Here is a 19239-nt window from a genome sequence, read left to right on the forward strand (position 1 = left end):
ATCTTCTCTTCTAATGTTGTTTTCATAGCCCTTAAAATAATATTATCCACACCTCCTTAATGATGCTAGTTGTAATTTTCAAAATCTAAAAAATTAAATTGTAATTAATCCAAATCTCAGGGGTCTATATGTATTATTCAAAAAAATCAAACATGACATGGAACATAAACTCTACCCCAAATGAACACTCTATAGTTCAACATGTGGTCTTAAGATAAAACTCAAAAATATTACGTAAAACCTATCCCCAATACAATTCAAATGGTCGAGAGGAAAAAGCAAGGTAATTGAATCAAAGAGGCCACCAAAAGGATCTAGTAGAGGATGAGTTAGATCTTATCGCAAGAATACTTGCACTTGCAATCTTGATTGTGCAAGCGCCTCGCCATCGTCACTGGGCTCGAAGGAGCATTCACAACTAGATTTATAGTCACATGACTCGTAAGATAGTTCACGCTTGGAATTGTCATTGGATCAGTGGTGGTGATGGTAATTGAAATCCTTGGAAGATTAGTTATCATTGACATCTAGGGTTCAATGTGTTGGAATATAACCTGCCGTGCTGACATGGAGGCTAAGGCAAATATGGAAAATGAGATCATACAGGTGTATTTCCCAGTGGCTCATATGCCACGTGTTATGAAACAAACTAGAAGGATGAGAAAATGAGTGCATGAAAGTGTGAGAGAGAGAAAATACAGATTTATGTTTTATATAACAAATTGTAATCATTACATTTGATAATGTAAGCAAAAACATATTCTCTTTTCTCCGATATATGCAAGAAGAAAAAATATATACACGTTTTTTGCTCTTCTAACTTCTCTCTCTCTCAAGCTATCATCATCCACAATATACAATTTCTCAAACTCCATTAACATGGTATCAGAGCAGGTTGAATCTGAGTTGGGAGTAAATACTGTGCTCTCAAAAAAAAAAAAAAATAGAAACAGAGCTCGAGCAATTCTGAGCTCGATTGAAGAGTGTAGGCTAGAATTACAGATCTGAAGCATCAATGGTTGGATCTGAAGTAAGGGCTTCTATATTTTCAGGAGAGAACTATGAATTTTGGAGAATCAAGATGGTCACCATTTTCAAATCCTTTGGGCTTTGGAAATTTGTGGAGAAAGGAATTCTAGTTTTTGCTGGGAAGCTAAAGGGGAAAATTAAAGAGGTTGAAGGAAGCTCAGCAAGTGAGGATGATGAATAGATGATGGAGTCTTACATGAAGGATGCAAAAGCTTTGGGGATTATTCAAGGTGTTGTTACTGATCAAATTTTCCCAAGGATAGCAAATGCAGAGACTGCAAAAGAAGCTTGGGAGCTCTTGTACAAAGAATTTCACGGTGGAGATCAGGTAAGATCTGTGAAATTGCAAAGTTTAAAGAGAGATTTCGAATACACCAGGATGAAGGATGATGAAACACTGTCCAATTATCTTACAAGACTAAATGATCTAATAAACTAGATGAAAACGTTTGGAGAGACACTGTCAAATGAAAGAATGGTTCAAAAGGTATTAATTAGCTTAACAAAAGCATATGAACCAATCTGTTTGGTGATAGAAAATACTAAGGACTTGACATCAGTGGAATTTCAAGAAGTAATTGCAATTTTGAAAGGTCAAGAGCAGAGACTTGACCAGCAAGTTACTGATTCCACAAAGAAAGCATTCTCTACATTGTCTGTGAATTCCAAAATACAAAACAAAGGAGTACCACAATCTAATGTAGCTAAGTTTCAAAGGTCATGGTCCTCAAAAGAGAAGAAATGGGAACCTAAACAAAAATTTCAGCAAAGGTTTCATGGAGCTCAAACGACAAATACACATGCTGCAAACACTGTTCACGGAGGGAGTAGATGGCAGGTTAGAAGCAGTCAAGATAATTCAAAACCACAATGTAGAACCTGTGGTAAGCATCATTTTGGTGAGTGTAGGTTTAAAGGCAAGCCAAAATGCTATAATTGTGATAGGTTTGGACATTGGGCAAGGGAATGTACAATTGGAAGAAATATCCAGAAAGCCAACTGTATATGTTTTATGCAGCTAGTGAGACTCGTGACTGAAGCAAAACAGTGAATGATACATAGACAGTGGCTGCAGTAACCATATGATAGGAAATATCAGTTTATTGACTGATGTGAAGAGAAATTTGTTTGGAAGGGTTCAAATGCCTAATGGAACACTAGAGAACATAGCTGGGAAAGGAACGTTGGTGATTGACACTGACAAGGGAAAAAGACATATCAAAGAGGTATTATATTTACCTGGTTTGAAAGAAAACCTGTTGAGTGTTGGTCAAATGGATGATCATGGCTATTATCTGACATTTGGTGGTAGAATTTGTCATGTGTATGATGGACCTACGTTTGAGAATCTGATTGTGCAAGTCAAAGCAAAAACAAATTGATGCTATCCATTGACTATGACATCGAGTGAGCAGGTTTCATTAAGAGTTCAAACTGAGCTTAGTATGGAAATCTGGCATAAAAGAATGGGACATCTTCATTTAAATGCTTTGCTTGAATTAAAAAGGAAGGATATGGTTGTGGGATTACCAAAGCTTGGAGAAATGATGAAGGTCTGTGAAGGCTGCCAATTTGGAAAGCAACATAAAGAAGTTTTCCAAAAGAATGGTGCATGGAGAGCAGATCAGCCACTGCAATTGGTTCATACAGATTTGTGTAGACCAATGCAAATAGAGACACTTACTGGAAATAGGTATTTTATGCTGTTTGTAGATGACTGTAAACGCTTGGTTTGGGTGTATTTTTTAAGAAACAAATCTGAAGCTCTTATCTGTTTTAAGAAATTTAAAGCAATGGTTGAGTTGCAAAGTAGTTTTAAAATTAAGTGTCTAAGAAGTGATAGAGGAAGAGAATTTTTGTTTGCAGAGTTTATAAAATTCTATGAATCTGAGGGAATTCAAAGGCAAATGACAATGGCTTACACTCCTCAACAGAATGGGGTAGTTGAGAGGAAGAATAGGGTGGTCATTGAAATGGCCAAGGCCATGCTACATGATAAACAAATGCCCTATTATCTGTAGGGAGAAGCTGTTCATACAACTATGTATCTGCTAAACAGGTGTCCTACTAAAGCCTTGAATGGGGTGACACCTTTCGAAGCTTATAGTGGAAGAAAACCTAGTGTAGGATATTTGAAAATTTTTGGATCCATTTGTTATATTCATGTACCAGCTGAAACAAGGCAAAAATTGGATTAAAAAAGTGTAAAAGGAATTTTTGTTGGCTATGGAACCTGTGAGAAGGGGTATAGGATATTTGATTCTATAGCTAAAAAAATTGATTTTATCAAGGTATGTTATATTTGATGAAGAAAATTCATGGAATTGGAAGGAAGATGAGAGAAATAATGGAGGAAGGATAATTTCAGTAACCAAGGATGGTTGTAAAGCCTCAGAAGAAGTGAATTCAACATTCAAAGACACTTACTATACACCAGAAAAATCAGCTCAAAGTGTGCAAAATTCAAGGGAGACTACAAGCAGCAGCAGGAACAGTTCGTGTACATCTAGGGGTACTAGCATGGACTCTACACACACTGAAACAAGTGGAAAGCATGCTGAATTTGATCATACACCAGTAAAATGGAGGAATTTGACTGATATTCTAGCAAAATGCAACAATTACATCATTGAACCCGAAGACTACAATGAAGCAGCACAAAATCAGTCCTGGATCAATGCAATGACAGATGAGTTGAGGATGATTGAGAAAAATAAAACTTGGGAGTTGGTGAGTAGACCAGCAGATAAGCTTGTAATTGGGGTTAAATGGGTATACAAGACAAAACTTAATCTCGATGGCTCAATTTAAAAAAACAAAGCAAGGTTAGTGGCTAAAGGGTATGCACAGAAATTAGGAGTGGATTTTAATGAAACTTTTGCCACTGTTGAAAGACTTGACACTATTAGGACTTTGATTGCTTTAGCAGCTCACAAAAGCTGGAAATTGTACCAGCTTGATGTTAAGTCAGCTTTTTTAAATGGTGTGCTGCAAGAGGAAGTCTATGTAGAACAACCAGATGGTTTTGTCATTGAAGGGCATGAGGATAAAGTATATAAGCTACATAAGGCATTATATGGATTGAAACAGGCCCCTCGAGCCTCGTATAGTGAGATTGATGCATATTTCAGTGAGAGTGGTTTTCAAAAGAGTCAAAGTGAGGCCACTCTTTATACAAAGACCAGGGGAGAAAAAGGAATACTCATTGCAGCTATATATGTTGATGACATAGTGTATACAAGAAATGATGATGAAATGTTGCATTGGTTTAAAGAAGATATGATGGAAAGGTATGAAATGACAGATTTAGGATTGTTACATCATTTCCTTGGAATGGGAGTAATACAAAGAAGTTCCAGCATTTTCGTGCACCAGAAAAAATATGCTTCTATATTGCTGAACAAGTTTAGCTTAACCGATTGTAATTCAGTTCTCACACCATTAACTGCAAATGAGAAACTCAGCAAGGAAGATGGAAGTGGAACTACAGATGAAGAGATGCATCGAAAGGTAGTGGGAAATCTTCTATATCTGACAGCAACAAGACCAGATATCATGTTTGCTGCAAGTCTACTGGCAAGGTTCATGAATTGTCCCACAAAGAAGCATCTTGATATAGCAAAAAGAGTATTAAGGTATGTCAAAGGTACCTTAGATTATGGAATAGAATATGTCAAGGGAAAACAAATTGTTTTAGTAGGGTACTGTGACAGTGATTGTAGTGGTTTTGTGGATGATATGAAAAGCACATCTGTATATGCATTTAGTTTTGGTAATGGAGTATTTTCATGGGCCTCGGTTAAACAAAATTATGTAGCACTCTCTACAGCTGAGGCAGAATATATAAGTGCCTCAGAAGCAACTGCGCAGGCAATTTGGCTTCGGTTTGTGTTAGAAGATTTTGGTGAACTGCAAGTGAAAGCTACACCTCTACACTGTGATAATACCTCAGCCATTGCCATCAATAGGAATCCAGTCTTTCACCAGAAAACTAAACACATAGACAGGAGATATCACTTCATCAAAGAGGCCTTGCAGGATGGAATTGTAGATTTGACATTTTGTGCTTCCAAAGAACAAATTGCAGATATATTTACCAAATCCAAGGGACAAATTCAATTATTTAAGGGAAAAGCTTGGAGTTGTCTCAGCATAGAGGTTACAGGGGAGTGTTGGAATATAACCTGCTGTGTTGACATGGAGGCTAAGGCAAATATGGAAAATGAGATCATACAGGTGTATTTTACAGTGGCTCATATGCCACGTGTTATGGAACAAGCTAGAAGGATGAGAAAATGAGTGCATGAAAGTGTGAGAAAGAGAAAATACAGATTTATGTTTTGTATAACAAATTGTAATCAATACATTTGATAATGTAAGCAAAAACATATTCTTTTTTCTCTGATATATGCAAGAAGAAAAAATATATACACGTTTTTTGCTCTTCTAACTTCTCTCTCTCTCAAGCTATCATCATCCACAACATACAATTTCTCAAGCTCCATTAACACAATGCTTGTGGTGGTGGTGGTGGTCGTCGTGTTTGGTGCTTGGTTTATCTTCCTTCTTTCTTCCTTAGGATTTTTTATTTTGAAAAAATATGAAATATATGAATGGATATAAAAATATATAAAGTAGAAGAACAATTGGTCAGTTTTGGTGACCATCAATTATGGGGGCTAAGAAACCGTGACCAAGATCGACCAATTACTGACTACCAGAAAACTTCAGTCGTTGTGGGTCGGTCGATTAGTTTCTGTGGTTCCAGTAGCTTGATGCACACCCCTAATAGCTTGATGCACACCCCTAATACCAACCCAGTCAAATGGTAACACATCATTAATATGATTTGGGCTCTCATCCCAAGACATGTCAATCCTACTATTAATATCATGGGGTGATGGCTTCTTGGGCAAGTTTTGTGATAGGCTCTACAAATTTTATTATAATAAGGTCTACTATAAAAAAATTGGTGCAAATTTTGGCACCAAAAATGACATTCCTACAATTTGCTAATTATTATTGAAATAGCCCAAAAAGTGCTACTATGCTATATTTTGGCATGTCATATTGCCAATATGCTTTTATAAAGCCTTAAAAAAAAAAAAAAATAAGAAAAACAAAAACATAGCTTGACAACAGCCACGGGCAAATTCAAGGAAGGACGAGTAGGGCCACGGCCCCCAAAATTTTTGCAAGCCTCTTCTCACACACATACACACATACATACATACATACATACATACATATACACATATATAATATATCCTCAATGGTTTCTGGAAAAGAAAAATATAATTTGCCCCCTCCCCCACAAAAAAAATAACTGCAAAATCTAAAATGTAATATATTTACCTTTTAAATTTAATTTTTATGTTTATAGTCATGTATTTGTTATAAAATAATGTGAAATATCATATTTGATATTTTATATGATAATAAGTCTTGCAGTTTTATATTAAACATTTAATTTTTAATTTTAATATATATTTATATTAAACTTTTAATAATTCATTTAATATGTATTTGTTTGACGGTTAAATTTGCAATTAACATTATATTTTTTCTTAATTGAATTTTAAGATTTTTTTTATTTCATCTATTTTGTTTTTATTTATTTATTTTGCTATTAACATTAAATGTTTATTTTAATTATGTTTGTAATTTTTTTTATTGAAAATAAAATTTTAGACAAATGCTTCTAGCTTATTACATGTAATTAATTTAGAAATTACTATTTAAATTTGATGTTTGGAGGCTTTGTGGGGACAAGTAATATCAAACTATTGTTTTTTTTTTGTTTCCAACTTTATTAAAAACCAAAAAATAAAAATAAAAAGTGGAGTATAATCTCCAACATATATTATAATATTTTTTTCTCTATTTAAGTTGATATTTTCCAAATCCACCCCATTAATAGTGGAGTTTATAAAAGCCAACGTCACTTTAAAAAAAAAAAAAAAAAAAAAAATTTGCGTTCTAAATCGGCTTCCCCTTACCAATATTTTTGGATCCGTCCTGACAATAAGAGTGTCTAATCTCTTTCAACCCTATGTCATACATGCACGGCAGTATAGGACCACCCTTTGACGAAGAATGATTAGACGAAACCAACACCACGTGTCTGCTAAGGATTAGGATTAGGACCCAAAAAACAGTTAAAAGAAAAAAAAAAAATTAGGGAGGAGAAAAAGAGTAAAAAAATGATGAAAGACAAAAGAGTGTGATAAAGCAAAAAGAGGGTGAGATTTATATTGAGGAAGAAGTAACTTTTTAAGAGCCAAGAGTTCACGAAAAACCAGAACAAATATATATATATATTGGTTGAAATTGAAATAGGGAGAATTCATATTCATATTTGTTAATGGCTGGAATACTTCCTGGTGTTGAATATGCTCGAAGAAGACATGTCGGCTCATCCACAAATGGCTGCATTAGGAAATCTTCTTTTTGTTTGTATGCAACCCAACATTCATCATCTTCCACATCTTTACTGGTACGGATATAGAATTGTTATTCTATTATTAGGAATATATCCCATATATATTTTTATTTGGAAAATTTTGAATTACATGCAATCAGATATATGTCTAATTTACATGTACCTGGACAAAATTTATACAGAATTTTCTAAATAAGAGAAAAATTATATATTTAATATAATATATAATTCATTTCCGGGTTGATTGTATACCTCAAAAATTTAACAGAAGAAGAAAAAAAGCACAATGAAACAAGCATGCCAAGACGATGATCAAAAGCTAGGAATAGAAGCAAGAGAAGCCAAAGAGAGATTGGATCAAAAGCTGGGAACTCACTGTAAAAGGTACCTATTATATAATACAATACAAAAAACAATATCTATAATTTTGTGAGTTAGCAGATTAATTAATATATAAAAAAGCAGAGGAGGATTAAGGTCTTATGGGGAAGAAAGATGCAACATGGTTAATCAGAGTAGGGAGTTGCATACAGAAGTTTATTGTTCAAAGAAAGATGGATCGTCAAGCAAATTCATGAGCTGGGCTAAATTGAGCTGGAAGGCTTCGGGGCAGGACGAGTTCTGTGCTGTTTGCCTTGAAAGGTTCAGGGGTGGTGAGACATTGGTGCACCTTTCCTGTGCACATCGCTTGCATTCTGAGTGTCTGCTTCCATGGCTTGAAAACAATGAACAATGCCCTTGTTGCAGACTTGGAATTATTACCCTTTTGCACTAAATTCTTCTTCTTCTACTTCTTTTTGGGCTTTATATATATATATATATATATATATATATTTATATATAATCTTGATCAATATCCTTCTTCCAGAAGAAAAAAAAAAAAGGAAGATGATGAAGAATTAGTTTCTGCTTGTACATTGTGGGGTTAAAAAAAAAAAAGGAAAAAAAAAAAGAAAAAAAAAAAAGATGATGAAGAATTAGTTTCTGCATGTGGGGTTAACCCTTTTTTGTGATGCTTGTGATCTATACACGATTTGGTTTAGCATAAATAATTATGTATCACAGAGCCCCATTTGGCATTAAAGGACTGGTTTTGATAAGTGGATATTTCATTTATTCTTTTTCTACCGACTTTCTCAGCAAAAGAAACTATTGCCATAGGAAAATATGTTCCATATGGCAATAGTTTCGCATAATTATTATTTTTATTTTATTTAATATAGATATATATTGATATAGAGCATTTTTTAATTTCATTATATCAAAAAATATTAACTTTGTTATTAGGTTGTTTTTTCACAAAGACATAATTTCACAATTTCATATAATTTAGTTGCAGCTACGAAATTGTGAGAGAAATTATAACTCAAAGTACATCCCTATTTTTTTGCAAATTGTATTTGCCCTTATCCTTGATCTTTTCCTTATCTCCACAAATAATAATAAATCAAACATTTTTCAAGCTAAGCTCCGGAAATTATATCAATCTCAAACATAAAAATCATGTTATATTTAAAAGTTACAAAGTGAGAAATGTAGAACAGTTTAGTTTTTAACTGAAAAAAAAAATACTAATAAAATTACCAAAATCCCGAATAATTCTTTTAAATTTTCAAATTAGGTTTTGACGTTGACCGTTACATTCCCTTTCTTAAAAAATAAAACAAAATTTGTGGCTGCAAGCAAAAAGAATATATATGTGGATGGCTCTATTTGTAATTAAATGCAAATATATGTCCCATTTTCAGGATTAAAAACGATATTTCTAAGAGGAAGGAAACACGTCAAACCGACGCCGTCTCATCCACCGAAACGGCCATTTATGTGATTTACCAGTTTTACCCTTCTATGCAACGGCTAGTTTTTATTTTTTATGTGACCGTTTCAGAGTGCTCTAAATTCAAAATCTGAAAACAACCCCTTTGCTTTGCTCCTCCATAAAAGTTCATTCAGCTTCACCATGCCCAAAGAAAAAAGGCTTTCCTCCAAATACAAAAAGCCCAAAAATCAAGATCCTGAATTCGCCCAAAAGATTCAAATAACAGCTTTACCAACTCACAAAAACATTCTTTCTCTGCTAAACTCCTTCAGCAATTCAAACCCAGAAGCGAAGAATTCAAAGATGGTATATTCCTACACACCCGCATACTACTCCACACTCCACGACTCCATCACCTCTCTGTGCAAGACCATCCTCCCTTTCAGCTTCAAGAAGCGGAGATTGCCGGCAGCCGATCACAAGCTTTCGAAGCTGCAGTCGGAGAATCTCAAATGGCAGCAAGATTCTTTCCACCAGATGCTGAACTTGATTGGTCTTCACAGAGAAGGGATTCTGGCTGAAACCGAGGTTGCGGCTTTTAGATCTCATTTGCTTGAGACCCTTATAGTTTCGCGGCCCGAACAAGAGCAACCGGTTATACTGAGAGATAAATTACTGTTCTTGCAGGTAAATCTCTTATGGGTCTGCCTTATTTTTCTAGTAACTACAATTTGAATCTAGGAAACAAAGATGTTGGTAATTAAGATATTCTCGTGCTTGTTTATCTTTCAATCTTCCTTTTATAGTTATTTTTTTCTCATTTTCCTTGGATTTCTAAATAACCAAACAGGGATTAATTTTCATTAAATTTTGTTTAGGAACTCTTGTATGCAAAATGCATTTCTGCAGACGAATACCACTCTTCAAAGAGGCCATTGCTTCAACAATTGGCAGTTCAAGGAGTTGAAATTGAGGCAAGAGATGTAATTGTTGGAGCGTTGCCGCCGAAAGATCCGAGAGAGAACGGAGAAGAGGAATGGTCTGTAATCGACTTAAAGGATGAACAATGCTTGCTGAGCAAAGAGAACTCGAATTCAAAGAACAAATCGAAGCAAAGCTCGGCAATGAAGCAGATCAAAGGAGCCGCCTCGGTTTTCGGCTTTGCGTCACCATACAAGCCTGGGAAAATCAGAGAAGAAAGGAGCATCTTCGACATGGAAGAAACGGCTTTCCCTTCCTCTACCTCCTCTAAGCATGAGTTTGGAAATTTCGGAGAAAACCCACTTCGGAATAGCCATTCGAGGGGTAAAGAAAGTGAAACCCGATCTATCCTCATGCCGGAGAGCTTGCCACAGGAGCCACTGAAGGATTCTAGTGGGACAAAAAAGGCAAAGGGCAAACCATTTAGGACTCTGTTTCAGAGAGGACAGAGAGAGGGACGTGGAGATGGTGGTGGTGGTGGTCATGGTAATAATTGTGAGGAAACAGCTATGAAATCTGCAAGAAAGCAATGGGGTTTTGATGGATTCATGAAATGGAATAAAGAAGATTCAGAGGATGAGACAGCTCCATTGCCTCTTAATGAAAGATCAGACAGCGAGGCCTACTCTAGGCCCTCCCATCTTGTGGTCAGCCCCTTAGGCGAAGGTCCTGACACAAAGCGAATAAAAAGGAAGCTGCACAAGGATGGTTCTCCATCTGATTTCTTCATTGATAAGGTTCCAAAATCCTTAACCTTAATCTTTGTTTCAAAGAGGTGGAGTTAAATTGTCTTTGATTCTTGAATTTGAAACTGACTCTGGGTCATCTTTTGTATATTTCTAGGTTTTAGGGGACAAGATAAAGAAAGAGCTATCACGAATTCAGACAGAGCTCTGCACCACAAATCCCAATCTTAAATTTTCGTAAGCATTCTTCAACAACAGACCCCTAAATTTTTTTCATCTTCTGGTATTATTTTTCTGTGCATTTTGTATGTATTTTTCTTTTTGCGAACATATTGAGTTGTAATCTTGGTGCTTTATAGGAATGATCAACTTGAAGCAATTTCGACCAAGCTTCCAGTCGACAGGGCTGAGCTGAAGAATTTCTTTCCCAAGTGAGTCTGCCTCCTCATTTTGTCTTTCATTCTCTATAAGGCCTGTGAACAATTCTGTCACTGATGATATTTAGACAGTATTATTGGCAGACAATCTTCACCCAAACATGCAAGTAACCCAAATGAAACAAACTAAAATATCTGTGTCCTATTGAGTTCAGATGTTTCTCCTTTGTACTAGCTAACATACATAGAACTTGATGACTTTCTCAACTGCTAAAGATTGATTTTGGCCTTGAGTAATTGAGTGAAGAATCAAATCTAATCTCTTTTTTTCTCCCATGTAGGTCATGGTGCGATCGATACGGTGATGTTGTTTTGGATGTGGTGAAAAAAGAATTCAAGGACCATGTTGGAGAGATGGAGAATTTGAGAAATGCAGCAAGAGAGAAGCAAAGCAGCAACTCAATGAGATGGACAACCTTCAATGACGACGATGAGAACTGTCATCCGAATCTCTTTGCTACTAATCAGGACTACTCTTCATTCCCTAAAAGTAACGCTACCCTGTATGATGGGAACAGGCTGAGATATGAACAAGACCAGAATCCTTTCTGGTCACCAGGGCATGGCTCATCTATTTTGGGTTAGAGAAAAAGAACAAGCACAAGACTCTTGTATTGTTTCTTCTTTTGCTGTCTTGAAGAGTAGTATTGCTCTTTCAACTTATTACTGTAATAACTTTAGCTATGCAAAATGTGCCTCCTATGAAGCAGAACAATGGAATAAGAAAAAGCAGAGCTCTGTTCTGCACGCATTTAATTCAAACTTCTTTTTTTTTTTTTTTTTCATCCTATTTTTTACCTGTAAATTTAAGTTCCTCTGTATAAAAAGAGCTCGCTTGGTCTTAGTTTGGCCTTTATATTATCCCTTTTGAATTCCGCATTATGGTTTTCATACAGAATCTGCAGACTATAGATTATGTAATAATGAAATTAACAACACGAAAGATCCCATCACTTTTTAATCAAAATAAATATATAGCGAATAAGTTATGATGAACATTTTTACTATTCTGCCAACTAATTATGGTCTTGTTACCATGTTTCCTTCTTTTGTTTTTTTCCTAGAGTAACAATGGATATTGAATTTCTGTCCTTCAAACTGGAACGAATTAGAGTCACAATTTGAAATTGCAAAAAAGAAAAACCCACATGTGAAGTCCAGCCGCACCGACAGTGTGAAGACTGCTCAGCCACCATTGTTGACAATGGTTGTTGCAATTAACACCGAAAAATAATTTGCTCAACAATTGTGGGCACCTGTGAGAAGAAGTTGAAAATGGTGGCCATGCAACCGACTTAGTAAGGTTATAAAAAGGCCCGTTGCATGCACATTCAAGCCAAGTAGAGCAAGCTCAATATCATCCCAAGTGAGGAGTATTGAGAGTAAACTCCGAGAGAGAGAGTGTTTAAGTTCCAGAGAGAGCTTGAGAGAAGAGTGAGCAATTCCAGAGAGAATTTGACAGTGTAGAGATAGGTTCCAAGTGAGAATCCTCCACGAGAGAAGTTTTTATTTTTGTATTCTATTTCCAAGAGAGTAATAGAATTCTTTTTATTTTTCTTCTCATATTTCTTCTCTAAAGTGGTCAGAGATCCACAACAAGTGGTATTAGAGCTCTAGATCGAGAGCTTGGGTTCAAAATTTGAAGAAACAGAGCCTCTGTTCTTCAAGTTGGTGTTTCGAAAAGTTGCTCAAATAAATAATTTGACAATACTAGGTGAAAGTACTCGACGAGAAGAGAACAACCAAGTTCGTCCGAGAGAAACGACGAGCCTAACACGCCCGCACGCACCGTCTGAAATTTTCTGCAGCAGATCACGCGCCTCACGCGCCGCACGCGCCGTCTGGAGGTTGAAGACGACCACGTCAGCAGACACGTCATCACACTCAGCTACATCATCTTCCACGCGACCTGACACGCCGTCAGCCACGCAATCGCCATGTCATCTGCCACGTGTTGACACATCAACACAATCTACCACATCATCAGAAGTTTCTAAAATTACAGAACAGCCCCTGAATTGTTCAAAATTACAAATTAGTCCCTGTAGTTTCTGTATTTACAGGTTGACCCAGAATTTTTGTGAAATTACATTTTTGCTCCAAAAATTCTGGTAATTATATTTTGACCCCGGAAAAGTCAATTCCATCATTTTCGGCCATTCCGAACGCAACGGTTAACTCTATTTTTCCAAATTCTGCTCCATTTTTGGTTAAGCCATAATGTCAATGAAAGAATCATCTTTGGGAGCTATGGTTAAGCTTATTGCCACAAATTATACACTTTTGAGACCTCGGATGGAAGATCTCCTCAATTGTAAGGATTTGTTTGATCCTATAGAAGCTAAAGGAGAAAACCCAGATCCCAGCAAAGAAGCAGAATAGAAGAAATTAAACAAGAAAACAATCGGTCAGATCAGGCAATGGATCGACCACAGTGTCTTCCATCATGTAGCGAAGGAAACGGATGCATATGCCCTCTGGAAAAAATTGGAGGATATGTACCAGGCCAAGACTACTCGGAACAAAGCCCTATTGCTTAAGTGATTGGTAAATCTAAAATTACAGAGTGGAACTTCTGTAGCTGAGCATACCAGTGAGTTCCAGAGCTTGGTAAATCAACTATCTGCTGTGGATTACCAACTAGGGGATGAGGATCAGGCCCTACTACTTCTAAACTCTCTTCCAGACAGTTGGGAGACATTGGTAGTCTCTCTCAGCAATTCGGCTCCGAATGGCAAACTTACTATGTCTATGGTTAAGGATGCCCTATTTAATGAAGAGGCCAGGAGAAAGGACATTGGCATGGATTAGTCACATGCCCTCGTCACAGAGAGAGGAAGACAGCAAAGAGGTGGTCGAGATCGGGGGAGAGGCAGGAGCAACAGCAGAGGTAGATCTACAGAGGATAGAAAATCATCATATAAGTGCTATCATTGTGGCCTAGAGGGTCAAATGAAGAAGAACTGCAGAAAGTTGTTGAGAGAGCAGAGACTCCAAGGTAATCAGCTGAAGAAGGATGGAGAGACACTAGTCACTGTTACAGCAGAAGTGGCGCTCTGCTCCACCGAAGAAGAGACATGCCTTCATATATCAACCCAAGATGTTGAGTGGGTAGTCGATACTGTAGCATCCTACCATGTCACTCCACACAGAAATTTCTTCAAAACGTACAAAGTAGGAGACTTTGGTACGGTAAAGATGGAAAATTCCAGTTTCGCAAAAGTTATGGGAACTGGTGATATTCAGGTAAAAACGAATGTTGGTTGTACAATCACTTTGAAGGATGTCCGTCATGTTCCAGATCTTCGGCTTAATCTACTTTCGGGAGCAGCCTTAGACAAGCAAGGCTATGACAACTACTTCAGCAAAGGCACATGGAAAATGACGAAAGGTGCCATAGTTGTCGCCCGAGGACATATTTGTGGAACGTTGTACAAAACTCATGTGAAGATATGTGCAGATAGCCTCAATATTGGAGAAGGAAAGACATCTCAAAATCTGTGGCACCAGAGACTTGGTCACATGAGTGAAAAAGGATTGTCTACTTTGGCCAAGAAGAAGCTTATCACTGTTTGCAAGGATGCTACGCTAGATCCTTGTAATCACTGCTTGTTTTGTAAGCAACATAGAGTCTCCTTCAGTTCCTCTGCATTGAGAAGATTAGAGTTGCTTAGTCTGGTGCAATCTGATGTTTGTGGTCCCATGGAGGTGGAATCATTAGGTGGCAACAAGTATTTCCTGACCTTCACTGATGATGCTTCTCGGAAGGTGTGGGTATATTTCTTAAAGACAAAGGACTAGGTATTAGATTACTTCAAACTATTTCATACCATGGTAGAGCGTGAAATAGGGAAGAAGCTGAAATGTCTCTGCTCAGATAATGGAGGAGAGTATACTTCCAAGGAGTTCGATGCCTACTGTAGAAGACACGACATTCGACATGAGAAGACGGTCCCTCGCACCCCACAACATAATGGAATAGCTGAAAGAATGAACCGAACCATTATGGAAAAGGTCAGAAGTATGATCAGTATGGCTAAACTGCTAAAGCCATTCTGGGGAGAAGCTATTCGTGCCGCCTGCTATTTAATCAACAGATCACCGTCAATACCATTGAATTTTAAAATTCCGGAGAAAGTGTGGTCGGGTAAAATTCCCTCCTACTCTCATTTAAGGGTGTTTGGTTGTTTAGCTTATGTACATGTATCCAAGGAGCTCAGACAGAAGTTCGATGCAAGATCTACTCCATGCATTTTTATAGGATATGGAGATAAAGAATTCGGATACAGGTTATGGGACCCGAAAACAAAGAAGGTTATTAGAAGCAGGGATGTAGTATTCCATGAAAACCAGACAATGGAAGACATTGAAAAGCCCAGAATGTCTCCTAATTGTAGTTCTAGTGCTGAGAATTTTGGTCCTAATCCAGCACCAGCACAAATAGCCACAGAGGATAATGAGGTGCATGAAGATATACCAAAAGCAGACTAGAAGGAAGAAGGGGATATTGAGCAGGGGGAGACTCAATCCTCTCAAGCAGCTGTAAGGCCATCACAGCGGTTAGATGATGGTATACCTCCTGAAGCTAGTGGTTTACAAGTTTGGAGATCTGAGCAAGGCCGAATTCCATCAAAGAGATTTCCAGAATCTGAGTATATCCTGCTTACTGAAGAAGGGGAGCCAAAGAGTTTCCAAGAAGTTGTTTCTCATCAAGACAAGGAAAAATGGCTGCAAGCAATGCAAGATGAGATGGAATCCTTGTAGAAAAATCATACCTATGAGTTGGTTGAGCTTCCAATAGGAAAGAAGGCACTAAAGAATAAATGGGTGTTCAAGCTCAAGAAAGATGGCAACAGAAGGGTGGTGAAACACAAAGCTCGATTGGTGGTCAAAGAATTTCTTCAGAAGAAAGGAATTGACTTTGATGAGATTTTTCCACAAGTGGTAAAAATGACTTTAATTCGAGTCATTTTTGGTTCAGTAGCAAGTCTAAACCTAGAGATTGAACAAATGGATGTGAAGACAGCATTTCTTCATGGTGATTTACATGAAGAAATCTACATGAAGCAGCCAGAAGGATTTGAGGTTTCAAGGAAAGAAAACCTCGTATGCAAGCTGAAGAAGAGCTTGTATGGCCTCAAGCAAGCACCAAGACAATGGTACAAGAAGTTTGACTCGTTTATGGTGAGTCAAGGCTATAAAAGGACTGCAGCAGACCAGTGTGTTTATATTCAAAAATTTTCAGGTGGAAACTTAATTGCACTTTTGTTATATGTGGACGACATGTTGATCGTTGGACAAGATGCAATGAAGATTAGTCAGCTGAAGAAAGAATTGTCTAAGCCCTTTGATATGAAAGACTTAGGACCGGCTCAACAAATTTTGAGAATGCAAATAATCCGAGACAGGAAGAATAGAAGGTTATGGCTATCTCAAGAGAAGTATGTTGAAAGGGTGATAAAGAGATTCAACATAGATAAAGCCAAACAGGTCAGCATTCCACTTGCAAATCATTTCAAGTTGAGTAAGAGATTGTGTCCCTTATCTAAAGAAGAGATAGAGGAGATGACTTCAGTACCATATTCTTCAACGATAGGAAGTCTGATGTATGCAATGGTGTGTACCAGACCAGACATTGCTCACGCAGTAGGTGTTGTGAGCAGATTTTTTTCAAATCCCGGAAAGAAACAGTGGGAAGCAGTCAAATGGATTATCAGGTATCTTAAAGGTACATCGAAGCTGTGCTTGTGCTACGGGGGAGGTGCTCCAATCTTAGAAGGCTATACAGATGCAGATATGGCCGAAGATCCTGATAATAGAAAGTCTATATCAGGTTATCTCTACACTTTTGCAGGGGGGAGCTGTGTCATGGCAGTCAAGATTGCAGAAGTGTGTTACTTTATCCACTACTAAAGCAGAGTACATTGCCGCAGCGGAAGCGAGTAAGGAAATGTTGTGGTTAAAGCATTTTCTCACAGATTTGGGCATCAAGCAAGAAGACTACAAGATACATTATGATAACCAAAGTGCCACGGATTTGAGCAAAAACTTAATGTATTCCTGTACGAAGCACATTGATATCCGCTATCATTGGATACGCAAAGTAATAGATCAACAGTTGCTGAAACTGATGAAGATCCACACAAAGGAGAATCCAGCAAACATGTTAACAAAAGTTGTTGCTCAAGAGAAGCTGAAGCTGTGCAGAGACATAGCTGGAATGGATGGCAGATGACCATCAGTTTTTAAATGCGGCTAGAGGGGGAGAATTGTGAAGTCCAGCCACACCACCACTGCACTGACAGTGTGAAGACTGCTCAACCACCATTGTTGACAATGGTTGCTACAATTAATACCGAAAAATAATTTGCTCAACAATTGTGGGCACCTGTCAGAAGAAGTTGAAAATGGTAGCCATGCAACTGACTTAGTAAGGTTATAAATAGGCCCGTTGCATGCACATTCAAGCCAAGTAGAGCAAGCTCAATATCATCCCAAGTGAGGAGTATTGAGAGTAAACTCCGAGAGAGAGTGTGTTTAAGTTCCAGAGAGAGCTTGAGAGAAGAGTGAGCAATTCCAGAGAGAATTTGATAGTGTAGAGAAAGGTTCCACGTGAGAATCCTCCACGAGAGAAAGTTTTATTTTTGTATTCTATTTCCAAGAGAGTAATAGAATTCTTTTTATTTTTCTTCTCATATTTCTTCTCTAAAGTGGTCAGAGATCCATAACACCACATTGGGTATAACTTTGAAGTAACTAAAAGACAGTAAACTGCAATTAATTTCAAAGGAACACCGAAAAACTATTACTACAAAACTTTTTAAGGTTGGCTTATTTGATAAGCCACTCACAACTACAATTGGAAGTCATGAGTTTGAGACATAGGGTAGAGGAAAATTATTGTAATGTTCTTAGGAAAAAAAAAAAAAAAAGATATATATGCTATATGAGCTAGGGCATAAGGAAATGGCTCAAGTTGTAGTTATTATAACTACATTTTTGTCTATGGAAAGTCATAAATAAAATAAAATAAAAAAAATAAAAAAAAAAACACAAAAATTGTAAACGAAAGGCCTCCTGCTGACATTGAACAAACTGACTCGCCCGGTTATGAGGTGGGTATGAACCATTTGGGATTGGGAGTGATTCTCTTGTGTTCATTAGGGACATAGTTGCATCATAATAATTTGAATCCGGGCTGAAAAACCTTGTATGCCTCAAGTTCTTGCCCATTCCATGCCACTACTATAAATGTTATCGCTACCTCTAAATATCTTGGAAAAACACACCTTTTGAGACTTTGAATTAGAGCAAGACCATGAAGCAAAAATAGCAAGAAGTAGTGATTCTTCTACTTTCTAATTAAAGTCAAGAGCATGGTCCAAAGCAGCAAAGATAAGGATATCTTAATAAAAAGCAGTGGACAAAGGAAGGGAAATAGAGATAATATACATGTTGGTGGTGTAAAGTGACATATCTTTGTTACTTTGCTATTACTATTATCATGCCCAAGTTTTCAATTACATCAGAAATGACAAAAACTAATCAGTGATTTGGGAGCCGGGTGTGTGTGTGTGTGTGAATAGATATGGATAATTATCAGCAGCTGCTAGGACTTAGGAGAAGAAGCAGCACAAGCCAAAATAAGAATGGATAAAAAGTTGATAGCCGAAAGGAATCAGTTTTCTGTCACCTTGTCATCCAATCTCACTTTTGCTTTTATGGAATCTTCTATTCTCCGATCGAGTACATTCCTCCAACATTTTCAGCATACTAATACGTTAACTCTCTGTCTCTCTCCAGCCTCAACTACATCATAAGTATTAACTACAACATTTTTCAAAGAAATTAGAGTCTAGCTAACTTAGCCGGAAGACAGCTTCAATCCCCTTTCTTTCAGGATGA

At 37.1% G+C, this 19239-nt stretch overlaps 2 protein-coding genes across 2 annotated transcripts; both read left to right on the forward strand.

The window, feature by feature from the left end:
• The first annotated feature begins 7028 nt into the window (after positions 1–7028).
• On the forward strand, positions 7029–8598 carry LOC107427551 (uncharacterized). The gene is made up of 3 exons (XM_016037940.4): positions 7029–7525; positions 7740–7855; positions 7937–8598. The coding sequence occupies exons 1-3, from the start codon at positions 7394–7396 to the stop codon at positions 8244–8246; spliced, it is 558 nt and encodes a 185-aa protein (XP_015893426.2). The 5' UTR covers positions 7029–7393; the 3' UTR covers positions 8247–8598.
• Positions 8599–9372: 774 nt separating this feature from the next.
• On the forward strand, positions 9373–12190 carry LOC107427520 (uncharacterized). Its single transcript, XM_016037902.4, has 5 exons — positions 9373–9917; positions 10109–10948; positions 11055–11134; positions 11257–11328; positions 11616–12190. The coding sequence occupies exons 1-5, from the start codon at positions 9432–9434 to the stop codon at positions 11917–11919; spliced, it is 1782 nt and encodes a 593-aa protein (XP_015893388.2). The 5' UTR covers positions 9373–9431; the 3' UTR covers positions 11920–12190.
• The last annotated feature ends 7049 nt before the right edge of the window (positions 12191–19239 follow it).

The sequence above is a fragment of the Ziziphus jujuba genome, chromosome 1, assembly GCF_031755915.1.
Source record: "Ziziphus jujuba cultivar Dongzao chromosome 1, ASM3175591v1".
Taxonomy (NCBI): domain Eukaryota; kingdom Viridiplantae; phylum Streptophyta; class Magnoliopsida; order Rosales; family Rhamnaceae; genus Ziziphus; species Ziziphus jujuba.

Coding starts and splice junctions, on each gene's coding strand:
- LOC107427520 (XM_016037902.4), top strand. CDS start 9,432: ATGCCCAAAGAAAAAAGGCTTTCCTCCAAATACAAAAAGCCCAAAAAT. Junction 9,918..10,108: donor ATAAATTACTGTTCTTGCAG/GTAAATCTCTTA, acceptor AATTTTGTTTAG/GAACTCTTGTATGCAAAATG. Junction 10,949..11,054: donor CTGATTTCTTCATTGATAAG/GTTCCAAAATCC, acceptor GTATATTTCTAG/GTTTTAGGGGACAAGATAAA.
- LOC107427551 (XM_016037940.4), top strand. CDS start 7,394: ATGGCTGGAATACTTCCTGGTGTTGAATATGCTCGAAGAAGACATGTC. Junction 7,526..7,739: donor CATCTTCCACATCTTTACTG/GTACGGATATAG, acceptor AAAATTTAACAG/AAGAAGAAAAAAAGCACAAT. Junction 7,856..7,936: donor CTGGGAACTCACTGTAAAAG/GTACCTATTATA, acceptor ATAAAAAAGCAG/AGGAGGATTAAGGTCTTATG.